This window comes from Cervus elaphus, chromosome 12 (assembly GCF_910594005.1).
Source record: "Cervus elaphus chromosome 12, mCerEla1.1, whole genome shotgun sequence".
NCBI lineage: Eukaryota > Metazoa > Chordata > Mammalia > Artiodactyla > Cervidae > Cervus > Cervus elaphus.
In genome coordinates this window covers 72,765,858-72,787,108 of record NC_057826.1, presented here as the reverse complement: position 1 = coordinate 72,787,108, position 21,251 = coordinate 72,765,858, and the positions used below count along the sequence as shown (strand labels likewise).

At 36.4% G+C, this 21,251-nt stretch overlaps 2 protein-coding genes across 2 annotated transcripts; one reads left to right on the top strand and one right to left on the bottom strand.

Moving 5' to 3' along the window:
• Positions 1-556: 556 nt before the first annotated feature.
• LOC122705667 (olfactory receptor 4F6-like) lies at positions 557-1,495 on the bottom strand. The gene has a single exon (XM_043921086.1). The coding sequence runs from the start codon at positions 1,493-1,495 to the stop codon at positions 557-559; it is 939 nt and encodes a 312-aa protein (XP_043777021.1).
• Positions 1,496-1,672: 177 nt separating this feature from the next.
• LOC122705666 (olfactory receptor 4F4-like) lies at positions 1,673-16,862 on the top strand. The gene is made up of 3 exons (XM_043921085.1): positions 1,673-1,752; positions 4,877-5,054; positions 15,933-16,862. Exons 1-3 carry the CDS (start codon positions 1,673-1,675, stop codon positions 16,860-16,862), a joined length of 1,188 nt encoding a protein of 395 aa, XP_043777020.1.
• Positions 16,863-21,251: the final 4,389 nt, after the last annotated feature.

Below are 21,251 nucleotides of genomic sequence, written 5' to 3'. Positions count from 1 at the left end.
AATAAATAATAAAATAAATAAACAATCCTTCCAATAAATATTCAGGACTGATTTACTTTAGGACTGGCTGGTTTGAGGTCCTTGCAGTCCAAGGGACTCTCAAGGGTCTTCTCCAACATCACAGTTCAAAAGCATCGATTCTTTGGCACTCAGCTTTCTTTATGGTCCAACTCTCTTATCCATACATGACTACTGGAAAACTAATACCATAGCTTTGACTAGATGGACCATTGTCGGCAAAGTAATGTCTCTGCTTTTAATATGTCATCTAGGTTGGACATTGCTTTTCTTCCAAGGAGCAAACGTCTTTTAATTTCATGTCTGCAGTCACCATCCACAGTAATTTTGGGGCCCAAGAAAATAAAGTCTGTCACTGTTTGCATTGTTTCCTCATCTATTCACCATGAAGTGATGGGACCAGATGCCACGATCACAGTCTTTTGAATGCTGAGATTTAATCCAGCTTAACTTCAGAAAAAAAGAGCCCAAATTCTGCATATTTATTTAACCATTTGTATTACATGAAGTTGTCTGAAGTAACTTGTGAGCCCATGAGTTACTTAGAGATCTTCAAACTCAAGAGCTGACAACTCAGTCTCCTCATAGCCATCTTCATGTCTTTGTTCCTCAATGTGTAAATGGCAGGATTCAGGATGGGTGTAACCAAAAAGTCTAAAATGGCAAGAAACTTATCCACTGGCACCGTGGGAAATGGCCACATGTAAACAAAGATGCATGGTCCAAAGAACAAAACCACCACAGAGATGTGTGCTGAGAGAGTGGAGAGGGCCTTGTGCAAACCACCTGAAGAGCGTTTCCACACAGTGACCAGGATGAAAATGTAGGACATAATCAGTAAGAAGAAAGTGCCCATGGATATGAACCCACTGTTGGCAGTGACCATGAATTCCATTCTGTAGGAATCTATGCAGGAAAGTTTGATAAACCAAGGAAGGTCACAGTAAAAGCTGTCGATTTCATTAGGACCACAGAAAGGCAAATGGATCACAAAAGCTAACTGGACCAGTGAGTGAATGAGGCCAATAGCCCAAGCACCACACGGAAGCAAAAGGCACAACCGTGGGCTCATGAAGGTCAGGTAGTGCAGGGGCTTACAGATGGCCACGTATCGGTCAAAGCCCATGGCAGTGAGCAGTGCCATCTCAGATCCACCCAGGGTGTGAAGGACAAATATCTGGGTGGCACACCCCTGGAAGGATATGGTTTTGCACCCAGAGTACAGGTCAGAGATCATCTTAGGCACCATTAAGGTAGAAAGACACAAATCAATGAATGAGAGGTTGGCTAAAAGGAAGTACATGGGGGAGTGCAGATGAGGGTCAAAGGTCACTGCAAACACAACAAGGAGATTCCCCAGAACAATTGTTACATAAAACACTGTAGAGAAGGCAAGGAGGAAATCCTGCACTGGTCTAGAGGTAGAAAGCCCCAGGAGCACAAATTCAGACACAGAAGAGTCATTTCTTTCATACATTGGCTTTTTCTGATGATACCTAAAATCCAGAAACAAAATAACCACAGAATTTGTCAAATGTCAATATTTAAAGAAATAGATTTAAGCTTTTATCAAATTCAGTTTTATGAAGAAAAAAATCTTCACTAACAGCCATTAATATGTTATGAAAATATCATGCATTTATTTTTTCAAGTAATGCAACTAATGAGTGTAACTGATATCCTAATGAGTATCCACTATATTCTAAGTCCAATGTCAAGTTCTGAGGTGAAACAGTAATTCTGACTTTTGAAACTTGACAGGCTAGATCTAGATGGGTAGATACAAGTAGATATTGATATTAAATAACTTTAATTATAGATACATCTCTGACAACTAATTTGAAGGAAATATCAGAGGGCCATGACAATGTGACACATCACCATCATGCTTATTCAGACTGCAAAATAGGAGTTCCCACTAAAAGTTAGTAGAATAGTCCAGACTTTGGAAAGGTCATGTGCAAAGGCCCCGAGACACAAAGGCAATGATGTGAATGACAGATCAGGCTGGAGAAACAGACCAAACAGGATGAAATCTTGGATCCATGATAAGAATTTTGCTTTTTACCCTAAGAGCAGTAGAAAATCTGAGGGGATATTCAGCTCCAGCTTATTATATTTCTGCTTTTAGACAGTTATAAAAGCCTTAATGTAAAGAATGGAAGGAGAGGGCCAGAATAAACTTAGAGTGACCTCAAGAGACTATTGAGGAATCATATCACATCAGTGTGGAGAGGGTGAATTATTCAGTCAATGGCATTGGCACAACAGATAAACTTGTAAATACATAGATTATTGCCTCTCATCATAAACTCAAGAAAGTTTCAAAAGTATATTTAAACATCTATAAGGGCAACAAACCAAAAGAAAGAAAAACAATATTTAAACAAACATTTAAGATAGAAAATTCATTCAAATAATATCTCTAATTAACAAATGAGGAAGGAAATATATATCCACAATATTCAGTTATTACTATACTTAGATACAGATATATGTACCTAGTTTTGTATAAATATCTACATGTAGATGGGGATTCCTTCGTGGCTCAGATGGTAAAGAGTCTGCCTGCAATGTGGGAGACCCAAGTTCCATCCCTGAGTCAGGAAGATCCCCTGGAGAAGGAAATGGCAACACACTCCAGTATTCTTGCCTGGAAAATCCCACGGATGGAGAAGCCTGGTGGCTATAGTCCACAGCGTCACAGAGTTGGACACGACTAAGTGACTTCACTTTCACTTTCTATATAGAGATCTCTTATATTGAAATATAAGCACGATAAAAAAAAAAACTGAAAGCACACTGAGAAATAAGTTATAAAATATCAGACAGATGACTAATATTTTTATTATGAAATTAGTTCTTCCAGATAGATAAAGAAAAGAAGTGTGGTATACCAATTTTAAAATGAGAAAAAAATACAAGACTACTGACACAGAAGATGTCCTAAGAGCTGATAGTCATATGAAAAGTAAAATTCTCACTAGTGATCAAAGAAACGTTACTAAGATTGCATTGGGTGCTATTCTGTACTAATTTCAAAGGTTTAAAAAATTGATGAAATCATGGATGAGGCTATGAAGAAAAAGCTACATTCATAAAATGATAAAGAGAGAAGAAATGCAATTTGTTTAGAAGGTACTTTAGAAATAGATAACTAAACTTCAAAATTTTCCCTACTTATGACTAAGAATCTCAAGTCAAGTAAAAACATATATACACTGCTATATATAAAATAGATAAATAGCAAGGAACTATTCTATAGCAGAGCCAACTATATTTAATATCTTGTAATAATTTCTAATGGAAAAGAATCTGATAAAGAATATATATATATAGAAACAGAGAGTTACATATATATATATACATATATATATATGAATTAACCACTTTGTTTCCCTGGTGGTTCAGACGGTAAAGCGTCTGCCTGCAATGCAGGAGACCCGGGTTCAATCCCTGGGTCAGGAAGGTCCCCTGGAGAAGGAAATGGCAACCCACTCCAGTACTCTTGCCTGGAAAATTCTATGGACCTAGGAGCCTGGTGGGCTACAGTCCACGGGGTGGCAAACAGTCAGACACGACTGAGTGACTTCACTTTCACTTTTAACCACTTTGCTATATACCTAAAACACACGAAACTATCAACTATGCTTCAATTAAAAAAGAAAATTTGCTTAGGATATTGGAACTAGATAAGTTCACAGTTAAATCACAAGGGGCATTAATGAAAAAACTTACCAAAAGAAAAAATTAGAAATAACATTAAGGCCTGCAATGGAGAATCAGTGCTGTTCAGTTCGTCACTCAGTCATGTCCGACTGTCTATGACCCCATGAACTGCAGCACACCAGGCCTCCCTGTCCATCACCAACTCCCGGAGCCTACTCAAATTCATGTCCACTGAGTCAGTGATGCCATCCAACCATCTCATCCTCTGTCGTCCCCTTCTCCTCCTGCCTTCAATCTTGCCCAGCATCAGGGCCTTTTCAAATGAGTCAGCTCTTCACATCAGGTGGCCAAAGTATTGGAGTTTCAACTTCAACATCAGTCCTTCCAATGAATATTCAGGACTGATCTCCTTTAGGATGGACTGGTTGGATCTCCTTGCAGTCCAAGGGATTCTCAAGAGTCTTCTCCAACACCACAGTTCAAAAGCATCAATTCTTTGGCGTGAAGCTTTCTTTATAGTCCAACTCTCACATCCATACATGACTACTGGAAAAACCATAGCCTTGACTATATTCATAGTTAAATTAATATGAATTAAATATTCATAGTTCTTTTATCTTGGAAGAGCATTATTACTCATACAAAAAGTGAAAGTGAAAGTCACTCAATCATGTCTGACTCTTTGCCACCCCAAGGAATTCTCCAAGCCAGAATACTGGAGTGGATAGACTTTCCCTTCTCCAGGAGATCTTACTACTCCAGGTATTAAACCCAAGTCTCCCACATTTCAGGTGGATTCTTTACCAGCAGAGCCGCCAGAGAAGTCCTATTACTCATATATAGGAACATAATTCATTGCTATGAAATATATGAACAGCAGGCATTTTAAAAATGAGAAGTTTACAAGAAAGATATATAGGGAATCCATTCTTAAAATTTGTATGCCTAGGGCAAAAATAGAAAATGCTCATCTCTAAGTCTTATCACTAAATTGTTCCTCTCCAGGCTTAAATGCGTTTATTAGTTTGAGTCATAAGAAATTGTTCTTTCAGTTAGTTCACATTTGGTCAAATATCAATTTTATAGAATTCAATCTAATATATAAGCTATTTATTCATACATGATCTTCTAAACAACTTTAAACAAACCAAATTACTGATGCCTGTTCCACATCTGAATTGAACACCAGGAGGCCCCCACCTGCACGGCCACCACCAAGCTTTCCCCCAGGCCCCACACCACTAACAGCCACGCTCTCTCTGTCCCTCCTCTCCCGGCACTCCACACCACCCCTGGGCCTCCTGTGGGCACAGCCCTCACTGCCTCATGAGAAAGCAGCGAAAGTCGGCTGGAGCCCCTTGAAACTGGTATAGCCAAGAATAGACATGCAGGCAGCCAGGCCAGTCAGGAAGGACTTTGTGAGGGTGGATGTGAAGTGGGTCTTGTAGCCAAAAGAGAACACTGCAGGGGTGCTGCCAGGAGGCCCTGATACAGGGGCGGTGAATGGAGGATTTTATAGCCAATAACAGAAAAAAAGAATTGGACTGAGCAAGACAGAATGAATAGGACAATCATCAGAGTTAACTGCAGTGGGTGTGACATTTCAAAGGAGCTATAATCAAGTCTCTTATCTAAAAGCTTTGATCATGCAATATGTAGATTTTAAAATATACATAGTCTGGTATACAAAACAAGGTATATTCACTTTGTTTCCAAATGTAAAAGAATACATAGAAAATTTTTTCAAATTTGGTTTCAAAGATCAAAAGAAAGGTCAGTTGTTTAAAAAGTACTAATTAAAAACTTTACTGGTAGTAGGAAATTAGGTGATTATTTTTTCCTGTTTTTCTTTTTTAAACTTGTAATGTTAAAAATGCATTATTAATAAATGGTCTCTTCATCTGATATAGTTCAATAAGAAGAGGGAATATTGGCATTAGTCAAATAAAATATTGCTTTTGATAGAAAGGTCAATATAGTAGCTGCACAGGGAGGAGATCAAACTTAAAAAAGTGGGGATACATGCACAGGCACCCACAATAGGAACAATAACAACAACATGTACAAGTGACTAGTGAACATAATGACAGATGCCCAGCCTAATCATGAGCAGTGACTAGGAAACACAGTTTTCTGCTTCACCAACTGACAGGGGAAAAGAAAGAGAAAGAGTAGAGACATGTGAGAATGAAAAATATTACCAATATTACCAGGATTTCAATATAAAAGCTACATTATGCTTTGTTCATGGAATTACCAGTTGACAAAGTTTATTAGAGTTTAAAACACACAAATCTACTTATTGACATAGCTGTACAAGAGCAACTATTATGCTTCTGTACCACCTATATTTATATAAAATGTATATATGTCTATATATACATACACACACATATACATATCACAGAATGCTGCTGATGCACGACAATCAAGAGAGAATGCATTAATCACACAGCAGAATATATATATATACATATATATATACATATATATATATATATATATACTGTGGAATACTATAAAAATTAAGCAGTTTTATATATACAGATTTAGAAAGATTTTCAATTTAAGGGACAAAAGAAAGTACATAAAAATAATATTTTGCCTGCCATTGTGGAAAAAGTGTTGAGGTTCTCAAAAAAATTAAATTAGAACTACCTTTTCATGTAGAATTTTCAGTACTTTTATATGCAAACGAAATGAAATCAGTATCTTGAAGAGATACTGACAATGCTATGTTCATTGCAGCACTACTCACATTAATCAAATATGAAACCAAATGAATTTTCTGATGATTAATGAATGGATAAAGCAAATGTGCTACACATACACACCACACACACACACCCCAAAATAATATTTGGCTTTAAAAAAAATTTCCTGCCATTTGCAACAAGCACAAGAGTAACTTGTGAATAAACATGGAGAAAGTGAAATAAGCCAGTCACAGAAAGCAAAACACTGCATGCTATCATACATGAGATATCATTGCAATTCAGAAACCTAGTTACATTTGATGGTACACGAAAATTCAGGATCTGTTCTCATAAGTAATCATAAGGTTATCATCATCTAGATTGGAAGTCAAAAGTATTAGAGTAAAATATTTGGGTATGTATTTCCATAGCCAAGTATTAATTCCGGCAAAAATTGTTACATGATGATCAGTACTATGTCTTAAATTGGTAAATGCTGATGGCAGTTTTTTATAGGTATTTAAATAACTGGAAACAACTAAAACAACCATCCAAATACTGGATTAAAGCAAAAGCCTCTAATGGCAAAAACAGAATTCTTTTTACGAAACTATGTTTGTACTTGAAAAAAAGTTCCAAAACTGCACACCAAATATTACAAATAGTGAATCCTCAAAATAGGATTCCTCCACCATCTCCTAAGGTCTACATTTCTGTATTATTTAAATGGTCTAAAACAACCTGGTATTGGCTTTTGACTTAAAAATGAAATTTATTGTGAAAATACAGAATAAGAGTCTCCAATGTATAACCCTTCATATTGAGATTGTAGTGATGCTAGTACCATTTAATCAAGCATTAAAAACTGAAATAAAGTTTTACAAGTGTGTCAACAACTGTTTAGTCATAAAAAATCACAATGGCTCCTTAACAGAAAATGTTCTCTATGAGAAATTAATGGCCAAGAAAAAACCTATTTGCGGCAGTCTACTGCTAGGGGCTATAAAATATATCTATCATTTAGCTAATTAATACTAGTAAGAAAGGAGATGAAAAGGAAGGAAAGAGAGAAGACAGAAGAGACAGGGACAGTAGAGAAAAGAAAAAGGAGAGAACAGAAGCAAGCAAGAAGGAATAGCAAACAATTAAAAAGGGAGCATTTAGAACAGCACACCTTAGGAGTGGTTCCTGAGTCTTTTTGGTCTGCTCACCAGTTACAAACTCTCAGTAACTTCTCTCTTCACAATGTCTCAGCAAGGCACATAATGCAAGTCTACAACCCATTTTCCCAGCCTCTGATCTGACTTCTCCACCTCACAAATCTCTTGAACTAGGAGGACTGTTGTTCTTTCATTAATATCAGGGTTATCCATACTTTTGTTCAGCCCTATAGTTTTCCCTGGCCTTTTCCACTTGGCTGATTACTTCTTGTTCTAAAATTTCTGTCAGTTATTACTCAGTGATGGCCCCCTCTCTCCTCCAGTCTGCATGAGATATTCTTCCACCCTGCTATCACATCTTACTTGTGAGGTTCTCATGATACTTTTTCATGACAGTATAATTTACAATTGACTAGTTTCTCTGTCTCCTCTGCAAAGGGTATGAGCTTCTTGAGAGCAGGGACTATGTCTTAGTCATAATCAATGACCATACGAAATCGTGCAAATTTGGGAGAGAAGACAAGCGGTTGGGTGGCTGTGGGCATGCATATGCACATACCTTGAAAACTGATAATAGTTTCTTGGTAAACACACTGGGTTTTTATATTATTTTCATTGAAAACTGATGCCAGTAGAATTAAAAGGCAATTTTCATTCTAGAAATTGCCATGAAAAAAATGACAGGTCAAAGATAATTCACATCAAAACCAATTCCCAAGGTCCTTCCTAGTTCTAAGTGAAATATAATCCAGATCTAAAAATTTCCCTGTAAATTCAGATACAAATCCAGGCACATGAAGAGCTTCTTGCAATCTGAAAAGTAAAACTTCCCCTTGGAAAGACTGGCACTTGTATAGGTTCAACAAGGCTCAACAAATGTATGTTGAATTGAAAAACAGAAATAGAGATAAGAAAGAGTGGGGGGCAAAGTGGTGGGGTGGAGGGGGAGAATTTTTATAATGTTGTAGCTGAGTTGCTCTACTTTGCCCATAGAGGGAAAACAGCTAGTAATTTTAACAGGCTATTCACTTAAATTATACTGTCCCCACTTACCTGACCTCACCCTCCCAAAAAAGGTCCCTGAGAACAATATTTTCACTATGAATGAACCTCTTGAGAAGTGTTTCCCTCTTTGATCTCTGTGGTTAGTACTCCTTACAACTACCTCAGCTCTAACACCACTTTTGGGTGGCCCTTTGATGACTCAGTGACCTGAGTCCCCAGGCCGTTTATTCTGAGATTTCTACCTTAAATTCCCATGCCATTAAGAGAAGAAAAAATATTAGAAGCTTGATTTAAAAAGTAAAGGTGAAACAAAGGAAGCTATGAATAACAAACTATGACAGCAATATCTTCAAGGAAACTCAGGATCTCCTAACATTTTAACACATATTGATAAATATCATTTAGACCAATACTAGTGAAAAAGGAATGCTTATTAACACAATTAGCAAAAATTATTTTAGAACTCTATTAGAAGCATATTCATGCAATAAATTCCTAGCATCCTTATCCCTGCTTTTTACCTCATTTATATAATTACTAAACCCATTTTCGCCATGATAATATCTTAAAAACAGAAATTAAATATGTTGGCAAAGGTCAGAATGCTAAAGTTAAAACCAGTATTCAAGTGAAATAATATTCTGATTTCAAAGTCCATGAATTTAATCCCTGTGCTATGCTGCCTCTTTTTCAGATCAATGCCATGACATATTAAAAAGGAGCTCACATGCCTATTAAGCTTTTCACTTTTCTGAGTATTATACCTATATGATTTCATTTATTATGTCTAACCAAACGGTGAGATGGAAATCCAATATTCTTCCACACCTGATGAGAAATAAGACTGTGACTTCTCAGTTAATACTAGAAAAGGGGAAATAATTTGTGTACCTTGGCATTCAGCACTGTGATTTTTTAATTCATTAACTAAGTCTGGACATACTGAATCTCTCTAACTCTATAATACTGCTCAGAAAAGCAATGTGTACACACAGAAGATCAAATATCACCATTCATATAAAATTTAACATTATTATAAGTAAGCTACATTTCAACACATTTTACTAAAATTCCTTTTGTTAAATGCTATCATTCTCATTTTACAAAAATTTAGACTGATTTCTATATAACATTCTGCCTAGAAAGAAATGAGCAAAACTTAGTGCTGGAACTGTAGCATTCTCTTTTACATCAAAAGTACATACTAGCCAAGAATGGTTTTGAACAAAAAATGAGCTAAAAAAAGTTAATAACTAAAATCTTAATAGTAATGGAAGATAATATTTGCTCATTGATCTTTTTAGTGTTACATTTTATGTTATCAAGATAAATTAACATAACGTAAAATCAACCATTTGAGAGCTACAAGCCAGTGGCATTTAGGCATTCATTATATTGTGGAATCATCACTTCGACCTAGTTCCAAACTATTTTCATCCATATTGAAATGTGTATCTGATACACATTTGTGGCTGCATGATATTCCTTTGTATGGATTACTGCATTTGTCAATCCATTTATCAGCGGATGAACATTTGGATGAACACCTTTGCCCATTGTGAATAGTTCTATATATTCATGTACAAGATTTTGTTTTAATACCTGTTTTTAATTCTTTGGGGTTAAAGACTAGGAGCAGAATTGATGAGTTCCATTTAACTTTTGGAGGAACTGTGAAGTATGAAGGGTATCACTCCACTGAAATTTATTTGACATTTTTCTCATAATTACACAAGAGTTATGGGTTCAGGTTCTTAAAAAGATGGGAATACCAGACCACCTGACCTGCCCCTTGAGAAACCTATATGCAGGAGAAGAAGCAACAATTAGAACTGGACATGGAACAACAGACTGTTTCCAAATAGGAAAAGGAATACGTCAAGGCTGTATATTGTCACCCTCCTTATTTAACTTATATGCAGATCACATCATGAGAAACGCTGGGCTGGAAGAAGCACAAGCTGGAATCAAGACTGCTGGGAGAAATATCAATAACCTCAGATATGCAGATGACGCCAGCCTGATGGCAGAAAGTGAAGAAGAACTAAAGAGCCTCTTGATGAAAGTCAAAGAGGAGAGTGAAAAAGTTGGCTTAAAGCTCAACATTCAGAAAACTAAGATCATGGCATCTGGTTCCATCATTTCATGGCAAATAGATGGAGAAACAGTGACAGACTTTATTTTTGGGGGCTCCAAAATCATTGCAGGTGGTGATTGCAACCATGAAATTAAAAGATGCTTACTCCTTGGAAGGAAAGTTATGACCAACATAGACAGCATATTAAAAAGCAGAAACATTACTTTGCCAACAAAGGTCCATCTGGTCAAAGTTTTTCCAGTAGTCATGTATGCATGTGAGAGCTGGACTATAAAGAAAGCTTCACGCCAAAGAATTGATGCTTTTGAACTGTGGTGTTGGAGAAAGACTCTTGAGAGTCCCTTGGACAGCAAGGAGATCCAACAAGGCCATTCTAAACGAAATCAGTTCTGAATATTCATTGGAAGGACTGATGTTGAAGCTGAAACTCCAGTACTTTGGCCATCTGATGCAAAGAGCTGACTCATTTGAAAAGGCTCTGATGCTGGGAAAGATTGAAGGTGGGAGGAGAAGGGGACCGCAGAGGATGAGATGGTTGCATGGCATCACCGACTCAATGGACACGAGTTTGAGTAAACTCTGGGAGTTGGTGATGGACAAGGAGGCCTGGTGTGCTTCAGTCCACAGGGTCGCAAAGAGTCGGACATGCTGAGTGACTGAACTGAACTGATTGGTTCAGGGGAAGCACACCATAGGTGATCTGCCATTTTTGACATCTCCCATCAAGTGTCTATATCATCAGTATGATTTATGTCTATTGATTTTGACTTTGATCAACTGACTGAAATTTCAGATTGCCTCACTATAGATTTACTCTCCCTGCTATTCACACTGTATTTTGAGAAAAGTCACTACACTCAGTCCATACTTAAGTAATGAGGAGTTATTTTCCTCTTGATTAGGGTAGTGTGCTATACAATTTATCTCTAATTCTTCTGCATGGGTGACTACTCTTCTATTCCATGTACTAATTTATTCAATCATTAGTATGAAATCATGGACATTTATTTTATAATCTGGATCATAATCAAATACTGCTATTGGGAGCATTTTCATTTGGCTCTTAAGACTCTTTGATGTATATCCACATCAAATTTCGTGAGTTTATGTATGTTTGAGCATTTCCTTATTTTCTAGGACTAAAAGATGCTCCTGGTTTATCTTGTATCTTAATTTCCTATTCTTACAATAGCCGTATCTCCAAAGATCCCTGGTTCCTTTTACTGGATAACGGTATTAGAAATAAACACATGCTCATTGTTTCTACAGTTTCATTGTATTTAAGCCCTCACAGAAGACATGACATGCCTAAGACAATATAGTCAAAAATACAGTATCATAAAAGATTCCACTGTGCTAAAATCTCCTGTGCTTCATGTATTCATTCATTCCCATGAACTCATGAGCCCCTGACAAGCACCTAAGTTTTCAGTCTTCATAGTTTTGCATCTTCCAGTATATCATAAAAGCGGAATCATATATATATATAGACTTTAGAGATTGGTTTCCTTCTCGTAGCAATAGACACTTAAGTATCCTCTATATCTTTTCATGACTTAATAGATTATTTCTTTTTATTATGGAATAATATCCCATTGTTGGAGAAGACAATGGCAACCCACTCCAGTACTCTTGCCTAGAAAATCCCATGGACGGAGGAGCCTGGTAGGCTGCAGTCCATGGGGTCGCTAGGAGTCAGACACGACTGAGTGACTTCTCTTTCACTTTTCACTTTCATGCATTGGAGAAGGAAATGGCAACCCACTCCAGCGTTCTTGCCTGGAGAATCCCAGGACGGGGTCGCACAGAGTCGGACACCACTGAAAGCAACTTAGCAGCAGCAGCAGCAGCATCCCATTGTACAAGTGGACCACACTTTATTTAACCATTCTTGGATGTCTCTAGTTTTTGGTAATTATGAACAAAGCTGTCACAAACATTCAAATGCAGGCTTTGTATGAACAGAATTTTTAACTAAGTTTGGTAAATACCTAGCAGTACTATTACTTTAGCATATTTATTTCTCTAAAACCAAACATTTACATTGAAACAACCATTACAATGGAATATATTTATGCATAATATTATTTTAAATAAATTAGAATTTAAAATATCCTTCCATACTCTATATCTTCCAAAGGAAAAGACTCCTCCATATGTATATACTGACATGTGCACATGTAAGTATGTAACAGCATAGAAAAAAAAGTGAAATATAGCCACCAAAATGTGAACAAATTTATGCTTCTGATGAAAAAAAAGTAGCAACGGGCAGATAGAGACATAGTATCATATTTCCTTCTCAGATCTCTAAAGTGTTGGATTTTTGTCCATAAGGCTAAAATTATATAATATTTTATGAAACTAAATAAAAGGTAGGCTTCCCTTACTGTTTTGTTATTTTGAAGAATATTGATAATATTGCCTTTTGCATAAGTGCATGCTCAGTTGTGTCCGACTTTTTACCTGATGGACCATAGCCCACCAGGTTCCTCTGCCCAAAAGACTGTGCCAGCAAGAATACTGGAGTAGGTTGTCATTTCCTATTCCAGGGGATCTTCTCCATCCAGCGATTGTACCTGTGTCTTCTGTGTCTCCTACATTGGCCAGCGAAATCTTTACTGCTGAGCCACCTGGGAAGTCCCAGTATTGCCTTGTACTCAATCTTAAATCGGAACCATTGCTCAAATAATCAAAGAAGTTTTGACACTTTAAATTGACTCTCTATTCTTCATTGTATGTGTGCTCTATTCTTCATTAAAACCCCATAAAACAAGCAGTCCAAGGCTGACTGCTCTACAATGGGCATCCTTGGTGTACATTATTGAGTGAGCAGCTGAGCACACACACAATAACTAGTCCATCTCCCTCTGCTAGTCAGCCCATGTCCACTCACCCAAGGCATCTGGGACTAGAAATGGCAACTTAGTTCTGGAATACTGTTTTTCTTTTTTAAAAAGTTAATCAAAGAAATGTTTTAAAACTGTGCTTAACTCCAACATTAGAACTTTATTATTATCCTCGCCCTGACCTTGACAAAAGGCACAATTTCCAGATGACATTCTCAATTCAGAGAGACAAGAATAAAGTGGTCTCAAAGGAACATAGCATGGGTAGCTTGAGAGTTTCCTACTCCAGAGGCCACTCTCTACACTAAATATATGCCTCACACTTCCCCATAAATGCTGGTCACAACAGAAAGTGGATACTTTGCTCTGATGCAATATGATTCTATTTCAGATTCTATTTAGAATATGAAGAATGCTTTATCCTGGGGAAAAAATGTGGTCAAATATGGTGTCTCTCTGGTAAGAAGATACACTCTACACTTTGTCAATTTCTTAACTTCCCCCTTAGTTCCCTTCCTCTGTCATATTTAAGAAAATGTTTTAATGCCATATTACCATGCACACTAATAGAATGGTTTGGAATTATGCATAGCTTTCAGAAATATCAAGAGTTTCTTCTCCAAGGTACATCTTGGTACTTCTGGACTCTATACATCATCAAAACGAATAACTTCTACACAGTCTTACAACTCCATAGGTCCCCTCTTTGAGGTAGTATTCAGGTCTTCACAGATCCACAATCATCAGGGTCTACAGTTCTCTTGAGTTAAGGAAAACTGTGTTCTAGGCACAGATACATAACTGTAATTAACAGAAATTTCCAAATATTGAGAAAACTGATGGTTATTAATTTAACTCAGGAAGGAACCTGATAGAGATTATGGAAAGAAATCTCTCAAAGCCTACAGTAGTCAATAGTTACCCTGGAAATGGAATCATGCTCTTGGAACTGAACAGGAGATGCAGAATGACAGCACAGATGCAGGACTGGCCTCAGAGAGCACTGGGATTGCACTCCAGTCACGCTGTTTCCCAGCTCTGAGACTCTAACAGGCTACACTGGGAGCCAAACTCAGAAGAGTAAGATATATTTCGTTCATTTTATTTTATTTGGTTAAGGTGAAGATTATAAACAATGTGGGTGAAAATTTCTGGCATAATGAGAGGTATTCAGAGAGAGTGGCAGGGAGAGAGAAAGAAACAGAGAGGTTTAGTTTTCCCCTGACCCTGAAGTTACCAGCTCAAAAATTAAAATTAAAGTTGCCCATTTTTAAAATTTTTACTTTTTAATTTTTCTTGAGTTTTTTTGTGAGTTCTGCTCTAACTCATTGGATTTTATAATTATACTCTTAGAATCTTTATGGTTACTTCTACTTAAGGTAAAGTTGAAAATTACATGCTGATTTACATAAGTAACTTTAGCATGTTGTTAATATAGTTTTAATACAGTTATCCTAGTAGCAATATTTTGCCCTTTCTAATTTAACTAAAGTAATATTAAAAGCCTATTAAGTTAGCATTAGGTGAAAAGGCTGGCATAAGCTTTTATTCTTTGATATAACATACACCACTTACAATCTGTTTCTTTTTCACTGAAGTGCTCAAAAGTGATCACAGTTCATAATAAGAAAATATTCAATAAATTCCTGTTTACCACACTGGAAAAAAGTAAAAGCCCCTCCTACATGTATAGCTTTCTAATTCTATTTTTATTTTCATCCTTGGTACCTGATAACTCTGTGGATTTAAACAAAAACAGTATCATCAATAGCTTCAGCTACAGACAACAGGGAGGGTAAATCCAGACTAAACCTCAGGTCCACAGTATTGAATAGATCATAATTCTTGATTCATAGTATATTCACACCATTTCTAATGGCAATTTTGGGTTTACCTGTTTATTGAATAATAAAGCTATAACTATAAAACACAACTAATACAAGACTTGAATAGTTATAATATCATATAGCTGATAATATGTGCATCCTCGTCCTGATCCTTAGCTGCCCAGAGTTGGAGTTACTTACACCATTTTTTCATACATAGTTATATATAGAAGTTCCTACAAAATACAGCATTTTCTATTGCTATTCATTTTATAAAAATTATGCTAATCTCTTTTTTCTTCATTACCATGTCTCAAAAAGCTACATCTCTGTCATTTTATATAGTTGTACTTTATTTGTTATGTTTCTGAATATTCCATCTTCCTGTTTATGTGCATAACTATAAATGTCTCCATATATACAGTTGTAAGAATTTATCTCGAGCATGCAAATGAGACTGAAATTGCTGGACCATAGGATGTGTGAGTACTGAACTTTATAAGAAAAGCACAATTTTTTTTCCAAAGTGCCCATGTAAGGATATGCTTTCATCAGCAATAAATAAGAAACCTGCTTTATTCAGAAAATATATTTTCATTTCTTTTCTTCAGATAAAATTAGAAGAAACTGAACTAAATGGAAGAAGTAACCAGTCTGTAGTGTCTGAATTTATCTTTCTTGGACTGTGTGATTCATGGGAGCTCCAGGCCTTCCTCCTAGTGATATTTTCTTCACTTTATTTAATCACCATTTTAGGCAACATCTTCATTGTTCTTCTAATTACTGCTGACCTTCATCTCCACTGCCCTATGTACTTCCTGTTAGCCAATCTTTCATTCATTGACTTATGCCTTTCATCAGTAACCACTCCTAAAATGATCACAGACTTTCTCAAGGCAAACAAGAGCATCTCTTTTGGAAGCTGCATGTGTCAGATTTTTTTTGGACATTTTTTTGGAGGGTGTGAGATGGTACTCCTTGTGTCAATGGCCTATGACCGTTACATGGCCATCTGCAAGCCACTCCATTACTCTAGCATTATGAACACACAAATGTGCATTCGGCTAGTGATGACATCATGGACCATTGGCTTTGTGCATTCAATTAGCCAACTAGCTATAATTATACAATTGCCTTTCTGTGGACCCAGAGAATTGGATAGCTTTTTCTGTGATATTCCATTGGTGATTAAGCTAGCTTGCATGGACACTTATATTTTAGAAATGTTGATAAATGCTGACAGTGGGGTACTTGCCACCATCTGCTTCATTCTATTGCTGATCTCTTACTCTTATATTCTGCTTACTCTCTGCCATCAGTCGAAGGATGGGGCATCCAAGGCTCTCTCCACTTGCACTGCCCACATCACAGTGGTCGTGTTATTCTTTGGGCCCTGTATCTTCATCTACCTGTTTCCACTCAACATCACTTGGGTGGACAAGTTTCTTGCTGTATTTTATGCAGCCATAACACCACTACTAAATCCAGTTATTTACACTTTAAGAAACAAAGAGATTAGAAATGCCATTAAGAGACTATGATGATAGCCTATGGATTTCTGTTGGTATTTCATGATCTCACATTATAAGAATGTGATAATTCCCAATTCACATATGGAAACTATATGTATCTCTTGGTGAAAGTTTTGTGTCAATTCTATAGAATTCCAGTATTATCAAAATGAGTCCCTGTTTGGGAAATTTGGCCAGTCTTTAGAGCTATGATTTTGGTTGTTCTCAAGAATGATTTGGAATTAACAACAATGTTAATGTTAATTATTACTATCTGTACTGCTACTCCAACGAAGACCACCACACCTGGAATTTTTCTAATTTGTTATGCATTTCTTCTAGCAAAACATTTCATGTGGATCTTCTCTTTTTTTTTTTTTCATAAGTTTGTACACTGAAGGCAGGGGTTTGTGCATGCTCAGTCATGTCTGACTCTTCGTGATGCCACAGACTGTAGCCCACCAGGCTCCTCTGTCTATGGAATTTTCCAGTGGAGTGGGTTGTCATTTCCTACAACAAGATTTTCCCTACTCAGGGATCAAACCCACATCTCCCGCATCTCTTGCATTGGCAAGCAGATTCTTTACCAATGAGCAAGTGCATTGAATACTGCTATTTTTATTTTACAAATTGATAAATTAGTCTATTGATTAGTTAACATTCTAGCTACCTTCTGGAGAGATAGCTATAGAGGGAATCATTAAGTATTCCTAATCATATTCAGAAAGAAATTTGAGTCATAATCATAATCTGGAGAGAATGTTGTGTCCTCAACATCATGTCTCAGTCATTTCTGAAACAGTGTCTTTAAGAGAGGCATATTCAATACAAAGATGGCTTTTGGAGATTTTGCTTTTTCCCTTCCTATTCATAAATGGGTTAGGCAGTTTATTATACAGGTGAGTCAAAATATCTAGTTTTGAAATAAACTATCCATTTAATTCACTGAAGTGTTCACATAATCTTTAAGAACTAGATTATGTACAGAGTTTGTGAATTATTCATTACTACCTATAACAAAACAAAGCTTTCTTCAAAAATCTTCCTACTCGGGGTCTCAAAATTTTATATATATTTATATCCATTTATCTGAAATCAGTGGATCTAGATATACTTCAAATTTCACATTACTTTTTAAAGATGACATGGTCTTGTGTATTTTGTAACATTTCCAATAGAGAATCTCAGGAATAAACCCTTAAATAAAATAACTACACATATGATCATATATGTATATATGATATGTATTCTGATTTTTAAAATTTTTCTACATCTGCATACTCAGTTTGTATACTATCTATTAACTTGTCTTCGATAACACTGATGTTTTTCCTTATGCTTTGCACATCCTGTTTTAAAGCTACTCAGGTATTTTGGCCTGAGAAATCCCAAGGACAGAGTTGCCTAGTGGGCTACAGTCCAGGGGATCACAAAGAGTTGGACACGACTTTGTAACTAAAAAAAAAACAAAAACAAATTCATAATTTCACATTTCTTTTCATTTTCTTTTTATTGAAGGATAATTACTTTACAGAATTTTGTTGTTTTCTGTCAAACCTCAACATGAATCAGTCATAGATATATATATTTTCCTCCCTTTTGAACCTCCCTCCCATCTCCTGCCCCATCTCACCCCTCCAGATTGATACAGAGCCCCTGTTTGAGCTTCCTGAGGCATACAAAAAATTCCTGTTGGCTATATATTTTACATATGGTAATGTAAGTTTCCATGTTATACTCTTTCCATACATCTCACCCTCTCCTCCCCTCTCCCCATGTCCATAAATCTATTCTCTATGTCTATTTCTCCATTGCTGCCCTGAAAATAAATTCTTCAGTACGATTTTTCTAGGTTCTGTTTATATGCATTAGAACACAATATTTATCTTTCTCTTTCTGACTCACTTTACTCTGTACAATAGGTTCTAGGTTCATCCACCTCATCAGAACTGACTCAAATGCATTCGTTTTAATGGCTGAGTAATATTCCATTGAGTATATGTACCACAACTTCTTTATCCATTCATCTGTTGATGGACATCTAGGTTGCTTCCATGTTCTAGCTATTGTAAAGAGTGCTCCAATGAACAATGGGATACATGTGTCTTTTTCAACTTCGGTTTCTTCAGGGTATATGCCTAGGAGTGGGATTGCTGGGTCATATGGTGGTTTTATTCCTAGCTTTTTAAGAAATCTCCATACCGTCTTCCATAGTGGCTGTATCAGTTTACATTCCCACCAACAGTGCAAAAGGGCTCCCTTTTCTCCACACCCTCTCCAGCCTTTATTTTTTGTAGACTTTTTGATGAGGGCCATTCTGACTGGTGTGAGGTGAGATCTCATTATAGTTTTAATTTGCATTTCTCTAATAATGAGTGATGTTGAGCATCTTTTCATGTGTTTGTTAGCCATCTGTGTGTCTTCTTTGGAGAAATGTCTGTTTAGGTCTTTTTCCCACTTTTTGATTGGGTTGTTTGTTTTTCTGGCATTGAGTTGTATGAGCAGCTTGTATATTTTGGAAATTAATCCTTTGTCAGTTGTTTCATTTGCTATTATTTTCTCCCATTTTGAGGGAAGTCTTTTCACCTTGCTTACAGTTTCCTTGGCTGTGCAAAAGCTTTTAAGTTCAATCAGGCCCTACTTGTTAACTTTGTTTTTATTTCCTTTACTCTAAGAGGTGGGTCATAGAGGATCTTGCTTTGATTTATGTCATCAAGGGTTCTACCTATGTTTTCCTCTAAGAGTTTTATAGTTTCTGGTCTTACATTTAGGTCTCTAATCCATTTTGAGTTTATCCAGATGTATGGTGTTAGGAAGTGTTCTAATTTCATTCTTTTACATGTAACTGTCCAGTTTTCCCAGCACCATTTATTGAAGAGACTGTCTTTGCCCCATTGTATATTCTTGCATCCTTTGTCAAAAATAAGGTACCTATAGGTGCATGGGTTTATTTCTTGGCTTTCTATCTTGTTCCATTGGTCTATATTTCTGTCTTTGTGCCAGTACCATACTGTCTTGATGACTGTAGCTTTGTAGTATAATCTGAAGTCAGGAAGGTTGATTTCTCCAGCTCCATTCTTCTTTCTCAAGACTGCTTTGGCCATTCAGGGTCTTTTGTGTTTCCATAGGAATTGTGAAATTTTTTGTTCTAGTTCTGTGAAAAATGCCATTGGTAATTTGATAGGGATTGCATTGAATCTGTAGATTGCATTTGGTAGTAGTCATTTTCACAATATTGATTCTTCCTATCCAGGAACATGGAATATCTCTATCTGTTTATGTGCTCTTTGATTTCTTTCATCAGCATCTTATAATTTTCTGTGTATAGTTCTTTTGTCTCCTTAGGTAAATTTATTCCTAGATATTTAATTCTTTTTGTTGCAATGGTGAATGGGATTGATTCCTTAATTTCTTTTTCTGATTGTTCATTGTTAGTATATAGAAATGCAACTGTGTATTGATTTTGTATCCTGCAACTTTGCTAAATTCACTGATTAGCTCTAGTAATTTTTCCATACTATCTTTAGGGTTTTCTATGTACAGTATCATGCCATCTGTAGACAGTGAGAGCTTTACTTCCTCTTTTCCAATCTGGATTCCTTTTATTTCTTTTTCTTCTCTGCTGTAGCTAGGACTTCCAGAACTATGTTGAATAACACTGGTGAAACATTTGTTTTGTTCCTGATCTGAGGGGGAATGCTGTCCGTTTTTCACCATTGAGAATAATGTTTGCTGTAGGCTTTTCAAATATGGCCTTTACTATGCTGAGGTGTGCCCATTTTTTGAAGAGTTTTAATTATAAATGGGTGCTTAATTTTGTCAAAGGCTTTTTCTGTATCTGTTGAGATTATCATATGGTTTTTATCTTTCAATTTGTGAATATGGAGTATCACATTGATTGATTTGTGTATATTGAAGACTCCTTATATTCCTGGAATAAACCCAACTTGATGATGGTGTATGAACTTTTTGATGTGTTGCTGAATTCTGTTTGCTAAAATTTTTTTGAGGATTATTGAATCTATGTTCATCAGTGATACTGGCCTGTAGTTTTCTTTCTTTGTGCTGTCTTTGTCTGGTTTTGGCATCAGGGTGATGGTGGCCTCGAAGTTTGGAAGTGTTCCTTCCTCTGCAATTTTCTGAAAGAGTTTTAGAAGGATAGGCATTAGCTCTTCTCTAAATATTTGTGTTTGTTTTGTTTTGTTTTTTCATTTATTTTTATTAGTTGGAGGTTAATTACTTTACAATATTGTAGTGGCTTTTGCCATACATTGACATGAATCAGCTATGGATTTACATGTGTTCCCCATCCTGATCCCCCCTCTCACCTCCCTCCCCATCCCATCCCTCTGAGTCTTCTCAGTGCACCAGCCCTGAGCACTTGTCTCATGCATCCAACCTGGGCTGGCGATCTGTTTC

Excerpts from the sequence above, each read along its gene's own strand:
- LOC122705667 (XM_043921086.1), bottom strand. The coding sequence starts at position 1,495 with ATGTATGAAAGAAATGACTCTTCTGTGTCTGAATTTGTGCTCCTGGGG.
- LOC122705666 (XM_043921085.1), top strand. The coding sequence starts at position 1,673 with ATGCAACTAATGAGTGTAACTGATATCCTAATGAGTATCCACTATATT. Across the intron at positions 1,753-4,876 it reads TCAAGTTCTGAGGTGAAACA|GAGGCCCCCACCTGCACGGC; the intron begins GTAATTCTGACT and ends ATTGAACACCAG. Across the intron at positions 5,055-15,932 it reads GCTGGAGCCCCTTGAAACTG|ATAAAATTAGAAGAAACTGA; the intron begins GTATAGCCAAGA and ends TCTTTTCTTCAG.